General features: G+C 60.3%; 1 protein-coding gene across 1 annotated transcript in view; it reads right to left on the bottom strand.

The window, feature by feature from the left end:
* Positions 1-3,905: 3,905 nt before the first annotated feature.
* The window catches only part of CLPB (caseinolytic mitochondrial matrix peptidase chaperone subunit B), a 53,217-nt gene continuing 49,744 nt past the window's right edge, over positions 3,906-7,378 (bottom strand). The window contains exons 13-16 of the mRNA XM_032679293.1: positions 6,552-6,625; positions 5,938-6,057; positions 5,393-5,497; positions 3,906-4,619 (exon numbers count right to left, since the gene is read on the bottom strand). Coding sequence (XP_032535184.1) covers positions 4,380-4,619; positions 5,393-5,497; positions 5,938-6,057; positions 6,552-6,625 — 539 coding nt within the window. The 3' untranslated portion in view covers positions 3,906-4,379. The remainder of the gene's footprint in view (positions 4,620-5,392; positions 5,498-5,937; positions 6,058-6,551; positions 6,626-7,378) is intronic.

The following is a 7,378-nucleotide window of genomic DNA, read 5'->3' as shown; positions in this document are numbered from 1 at the left end:
GCCCGCACCCCCCTCCTCGAGCCGACCCCAGCAGCCGCCACTTCGGGGCGGGCGGGGGAAGCGGCCCCTCAGCACCCCCCGGAGCAGCACTCGGCGGGGCCCCCCCGGGACCAGCGCCGGGACGGTCCCCCGGTGTCCCCATTCATTCTTCTGTATCTTCTCTGTCCCCAGCCCCATCCCATCCCATCCTATCCCGTCTGCATGTCATCCCCATCTCCATTCCTGTGCCCATGCCATCCCATCCTCATCCCGTCCCGTCCCATCCCATGCCTCCGGGGCTGAGCATCCCAGGGGCAGGAGGGCAGCAACGCCAGTCCCCCCCCCACCCCTGGATGCCCTCCGCCGTCCCTGGGTGCGCGGGGGGAGCAGCGGGCTCCGGAGGGGTGCTCAGCCCCACGCCCCTCTCTTTGGGGGGGCTCTGGCCTTTGACACCTCCATCCCCAATTTTCAAGCTGGATGAATTTCAAAGCACCCCATCCCGCCCACCTCCCGCGCGGGGGCCAAGGCAAAGGCTTTGCCCCTTTCAGCGGCACCAGAGGGGGGTACGGGGGCGGGGGGGATGCAGGGGGATTTGGGGAGGATTTGGCAGGATTTGGGACATTTTCAAGACAAACACTTTCACTAAAGAGGATTTAAAAGTCTAATTGCTCCCAGTGAGGGGCTTTGGGCCGCCCGGGAGGGAAGAAGGAGAACGGCCCCTGACTGGGTCCTGTGGAATCAGCTCGAACCTGTCCTGCCCTGTATCCAATCCCGCATCCTGCCCCACCTCCTGCCCTCTATCTTGGCCCATCTCCTGCCCTGTCTCTGTCCTGCCCTACACCCTGCCCCATGCTCATCCTGCGTCCTTCCCTATGCCTCAAGGCCCATAGGGTTCTGCTCCCTCCCGGACTTCCTTCCCTGGGAGCAGCTCCCACTACCCCCGGCCGGGTCAGCTCTGTCTCCGCTCCCTCGCCCGGGCCCCCGGTGGGTGCTGCCGGTGCCCCCCCGCGCCCACCCCAGCTGCGCGGCCGAGCGGGCAGGTTGCTAAACAAGTTAATTCGATCAGGGCGCGGGGCTGGCGCGGAGCGAGGCCCCACTGTCGGGCTGCTGGAGCTGTGAAAAGTTAATTCAATTAAGTTTTCCCTCTAAACTAATTAGGCAGCAATCTGCCACGCAAGGAGCTGCTGGTGCTACCCAGAGCCGGGGGCAGCTGGGGGGGTGAGGAGGAGGAGGAGGGAGATGAAGGGGGAGAGCAGAGGGAGAGGGACGTGAAGGGGAGTAGGATAGGGTGCAGCTGGAGGGTAGGGGCAGGGAGTTGCTCTGCATCCCCGCGGCTCCCGCGGGGTGTGGATGTGGGTGATCCCTCCAGATTTTGGCGGATGAAGGGAGATGGGGGCTGGCAGCAGGGGTGCCCAGCTGTCCCCAGTGTTGCCGAGTGGGAAGGGGGGTGGAGGCTGACACCTCCTGCCCACAGAACGGGTGGCATTGGCAGTGGGGAGGGCTGGGCACAGTGGGGGAGATGGGAGAGACCCATGTCCCTCCGTCCCATTTGGCACTAGGGGGCTGCCTGTGGGCTTGGGGCTGTCTGTCTGCCCGGGACTGTTGGGGCCCTCCTGGAGTTGTGTGTGGGGGGTGATGGGACCCTCTCCAGTGAGGGAGACTGCTCCAAAGGGACCCCTCCGATGGGGAGATTCCTTCCTGTGGGATCTCTCCAACAGGTCCCGTGCTGATGGGATCCCCTCTGATGGGACTCCTCCACAGGATCCCCTATGTCCACACCCCAGGGCCCCCCAGCTCTAGCCCCAGCTTGGGTGGGGTGGTAGCACCCACCCCATCACCCCCATCTCTCCCAGAACCCTCAGCCTTCACCACCCCGTGGAGTCCCCCAGGTTAATTACTGGGGAGTCCTTGTGGGTCCCTCAGCCCCACGGCTGCTCCCAGCTGTGCTGCCACGTTCTTCCTGGGGATAAAGCCAGCATGCTCTGGGGTGCCCCGAGCCCCCATGCCAGCAGCACCCGCCGCCCTGACCGAACAAGAACCAGCACAGGGCTGGGGCGCTGGGAATTGAATGTCCTTGGCACAGCCCCGTGGTTCTCCCTCCGAATCCCGTGCTCCAAGGCACTGTTCCCGGTGGTGGGAGCCCATTCACCTGCACTGGCACCAAGAAAATCACCTCAAAGGGTCAAGGAAGGGCCCCGTGGCCCCGGCTCCTCCCCACGGGCCGGTGCACACACACCCACCCCTGAGAGCACACCCCAGGGAGCACCTGTGCACAGAGGGGCACACCCACACACGCTCCTGCACACCCACACATGCTCCTGCACACCCACACACACTCCTGCACACACACACACGCTCCTGCACACTCACACACACTCCTGCACACCCACACACACTCCTGCACACCCACACACACTCCTGCACACACACACACGCTCCTGCACACACACACACGCTCCTGCACACCCACACATGCTCCTGCACACCCACACACACTCCTGCACACCCACACACACTCCTGCACACACACACACGCTCCTGCACACTCACACACACTCCTGCACACACACACACGCTCCTGCACTCACACACACTCCTGCACACCCACACACACTCCTGCACACTCACACACACTCCTGCACACCCACACACACTCCTGCACACACACACACGCTCCTGCACACTCACACACACTCCTGCACACACACACACGCTCCTGCACTCACACACACTCCTGCACACCCACACACACTCCTGCACACTCACACACACTCCTGCACACCCACACACGCTCCTGCACACCCACACACGCTCCTGCACACCCACACACACTCCTGCACACCCACACACGCTCCTGCACACCCACACATGCTCCTGCACACCCACACACACTCCTGCACACCCACACACACTCCTGCACACCCACACACGCACACCCACACACACTCCTGCACACCCACACATGCTCCTGCACACCCACACACACTCCTGCACACCCACACACGCTCCTGCACACCCACACACACTCCTGCACACCCACACATGCTCCTGCACACCCACACACACTCCTGCACACCCACACATGCTCCTGCACACCCACACACACTCCTGCACACCCACACATGCTCCTGCACACAGGCAATGTCAGTGCACACCCACACACACACCCGTGCCCTCCCGTGCACACACAGGCACACCCGTGCACACCTCAGTGCACACCCACGTGCACCTATGGGAGTGAACCCGACTTTGGGAGGCACCAGCAGAGCTTGGTGATGCTCCCAAACCCTCCAGGGATGGGATCCTGCTCCAGTCTTCAGGATTAAGCCAGGAAAAGGCTGCTGGGATGGGAAGGGGGCTCAAAGCAGCCCCCACCAAACCTCTTTGTATCCCCGGAAAACGAGCACCAGCACCAAACCCATGGGAACACAGGGGCAGGGGGTCACAGTGCAATGGGGACCCTGGCAGCTCACTGCCACCTCCTATCCGTCCCTGTCCCCATCCCAAGGGACAGTGATTTGGGGCTCGGTAATCCTGGAGGAGTTCGATTTCCATCTGTATTTCATGTTCTACTCCTCAAAATCCACCACTGGGGTAGCTCCAGTGGTGATCATATCCCCTACGCCATCACAAGGAGGTTCCTGGAGAAGCCACCATGGGGGGCTCTGTGTTTGGACAGCTCAGTTACACCCAAGATATTAAATATTTCCAGGAACAAGGTCGGGAGAAAAAGATTCAGCAAGGATTTTGCACCAGGATGTCACCTGGCTGGGCTGGGGAGATGTGACAGTGGTGGTCCCAGCTCCCAGCAGTGTTCCCAGCTCCCAGTGACGTTCCTGGCTGCTGGTGATGAGCAGGAGACACAGGAGCCCCCTGGGATGGGGACGGGTGATCCCCACGGCCGCTCCTTCTGGGGACACAGAGGGTCGGATGTGCATGGCATGTTTATTGCCATAAATAAAGAGAAATGGGGACGATACAGAGCAGGAGCCTGGTGGCTTTTACACTCACACCTGTGCCCACCTTGCCAGCCCAGCTATCCCAGTGAGCCCCCTCCCATGAGAATGACAAATCCATCCCGGCTCCTGCATGGTCCACAATCACTTCCCCCTTCCTTAGAAAGCTCCAACACCCCGTGACACCTCAGGACCCTCCACCCACCAATCCCTGAATGGCACCAGGGCACCTCATCCCCCACAGCTGCACCCCCAGAGCCCTTGGTGCCCACCCTGGGGCAGCTCCTGCCCATGTCTGTGTCTGTGCCCGTGTCCATGTCCGTGCCTGTGCCCGGTGGTGGCACCGCGGCAGGACCCGTGGCAGGACCGCGGCTCTGCCCTTTCTGACACAGCTCACTCTGACTCTGGGGGTATTTTATTGCCGCCGGCAGTGCCCAGTGCTGCCTACAAGAAGTAAGTGATGTTTTCGGGGTTCAGCGGTGCCTGGATCTCCAGTTTTCGGGCCTTGCTGTCCTTCTCCACGATCTCCAGCCGCAGGGTTGGCACCTTGGATTTCTCTGTGCTCTCTGTGCTTTTCAGCAGCTGCTTGTCTGAGTCCTCCACGGTGATCCTGAGAGTGCAGCCGTGTGGCAGCAGGTCCTGCTCGTAGGCGGCTGCCAGCTGGTTCACCACGCGACGCTCCACCTGAGGGACAGACCAGATCCTCATAGGAAAACCCTGTGGGAAGCCTCTCATGGAGCCAAGCAGCTCCATCCACCCTCGGGCAGCGCAGGATCATGGAACCTCCTCCTCCATCCCACTTATTCCCTGTCTCTGGAGTGTGGCTGTGCTGCTTCCTCACAGAGACCACAGACATCTCCCCTGGGATGAGGAGGATGAGATCCACACAATCATGGAATCATGGAATGGTTTGGATTGGAAAGGACTTTTTAAAGCTTATCCCATTTCACCCCACCACTGCCATGGGCAGGGACACCTCCCACTAGAACAGGTTGCTCCAAACCCCGTCCAACCTGGCCTTGGACACTTCCAGGGATGAAGCAGCCACAGCTTCTCTGGGCAACCTGTGCCAGGGCCTCCCCACCCTCACAGCCAATGATTCCTTCTCAATACTCAATCTAAATCTACTGTCAGTTTGAAGCCATTCCCCTTTGCCCTGCCCCTCCAGGCCCTTATCCCCAGTCCCTCTCCAGCTCTCCTGGAGCCCCTTTAGGCCCTGCAAGGGGCTCTCAGCTCTCCCTGGAGCCTTCTCTCCTCCAGGCTGAACAATCCCAGCTCTCCCAGCCTGGCTCCAGAGCACAGGGGCTCCAGCCCAAGGAGCATCTCCATGACATTCTCTGGACTTGCTCCAGGAGATCCAAGTCTCTTTTGATGTCCTTCCAACCCTCCTGGCTCGCCCTGGGCAGTGGGGCTGGACGTGACACTGAGGACTCCCCCCAAGTGCCCCCTGCCTTCACCTCGTGTTTGATGGAGCGGGCGCCGTAGTGCAGGTTGTAGCCATCGGCCAGCACATCCATGACCTCCCTGTCCCACAGCAGAGTGATGTTGTGCCTCGCCTTGGCCTGCCAGGGGGAGGAAGAGGAGGAAGAGGAGGAGGAGTTATCTCCCAGCAAGCCTGGCACCCCACTCCTTGAGCAGTGGGGATGCCATGGTGGGGTGCTGAGGATCCCTGGGAAGGGCAGGGCTCCAACAGGCCAGGCCCCCGGCAGCAAAGGGTCACTCAAATCCCATTTAGCCCCTGGAGAGCTCAGATACGCCAAGACCAATCAGACAGATAACATTTCTGATGGTGGCTCAGAGCTCACCCCTACTCCAGCCCAGGAGGAACCGTCCCTGCTGCCCCCAGAGGTCCTGACCCTCCCCAGCACCCCACGTTCAACAGCATGCAAGATGATGGTAAAGAGACACATCATTGTGCTCATCCCAGGGCAGAGGCTCTGGCACTGATTTCCTCCAGAGTTACTTTGAGAAGCCCCCTCTAAAGCCACTGATGGGTTTGTACCTTTCTGGCCCAAAAGCTGAGCTCCTTGTTGACCAGCTGGATGAGCTCCGAGTGGCAAAAAGGAAGAAAATAGACAATTTCATTGATCCTCCCCAGGAATTCATCCCGTCTGAAGTGAGCCTGCAGGGACAAGGGGGGAGGTCAGCAGGGACAGGGCTGGTGACCCCGATGGGGATGGCAGTAACAGTGGCACTGCAGAGTGACCTCCCTGGGGACCACTCCACCTCCCACAGCTCCCAGCATCCATCTGATCCCATGCCATGGAGCTGGACAGCACCCTGAGGTGCTTCAGAAACATCTTAAAGAAACTGAAGGTCATGGGGATGCTGCTGCAGTCAGGTTTTCCTGACCTTAGAACAGAGAACTCCCAAACTGTACCACAGTACTTCCTGTCCTGTGTCCCTTTCCCCTCCCATATCATGGCTCTGCTCCAAGAAGAAGCTGTAATTCATTTTTGCTGGACTCTGACCTTGCTGAAAGGTCCCTCCATCATTTTTAGTGAAGCCACACCCCTTTTCTCGCAGCTGGGAGAGGAACATGGATATCTCAGGGAAGGAAACTGGGACCAAAGCTCAGGACACCTGAAACATGAGCCATGAAAACACCATCCATACCTTCAAAATGGGGCGAATAACCTTTTCCTTGAACTGCTTGGAGATGGTGATCTTGTCAGCCATCTGGACATCCTCTGGAAGAGAGGGGGACAGGAGGTGTCAGTGGGGACAGTGGGACAGTGGCTTCCCCTCTGTCTGGACAAGCTGGAATATAGGGGGAGGGAGGCCTGGGGGTTGCTGCAGAACAGACCTGGGACCTCCACATGTGCCAGCAGTTTGGTTTGGTGCATTTGGCACTGTGGACAGCAGTTCTGGGTGTCATGTGGTGCCCCAGGGGAACACCCTGTGCTGACATGGCTCCCTTGAAGAGCCCTGGCTCTGCCCCTGCTCCAGCCCCATGCCTCCAGGAGCTGCTCCTGGAGGTTCTGGGCAGCTGGAGTGCCCACTCAGGCTCCATGGCCACCGATGACGTGATACACAGAGCAGGCTGACCCCCTGGGGCTGCTCTGCCGGCACAGAGCAGTCCCTGGTCTCCCCAGCAAACACCAAAGTCATGTTCAGGGTGTCTGTGGCACCGCTCTGGCCGACCTCTACTTCCCTCTGCTGACTGCAGATGGAGCCAGGGTCTGGCTGCTCCTGAATCCTGGCTCCCAGCCACTCCGGATACTCGGCTGCAGGGTCACCTGTCTGCCTTTCAAGGCCACCTTCCTCTTTATCTTCATCACCCCAGTTCTTGGCACAGCTTCACTCATTCTGCACCCCTACAGCTCTGTGTGCTGCTCAGCACCAGGATGCTCCCAGGGAGATCCCTGTGCCCTGGATGGGATCCCGACATGCAGGGCAGGGGAGAGGAGAGAGACCCACGCTGGGTGCTGGGAGCCCATTCC

This window comes from Chiroxiphia lanceolata, chromosome 2, assembly GCF_009829145.1.
Source record: "Chiroxiphia lanceolata isolate bChiLan1 chromosome 2, bChiLan1.pri, whole genome shotgun sequence".
NCBI lineage: Eukaryota > Metazoa > Chordata > Aves > Passeriformes > Pipridae > Chiroxiphia > Chiroxiphia lanceolata.
The sequence above is the reverse complement of the archived record's forward strand: the minus strand, read 5'-3'. Positions and strand labels throughout refer to the sequence as shown.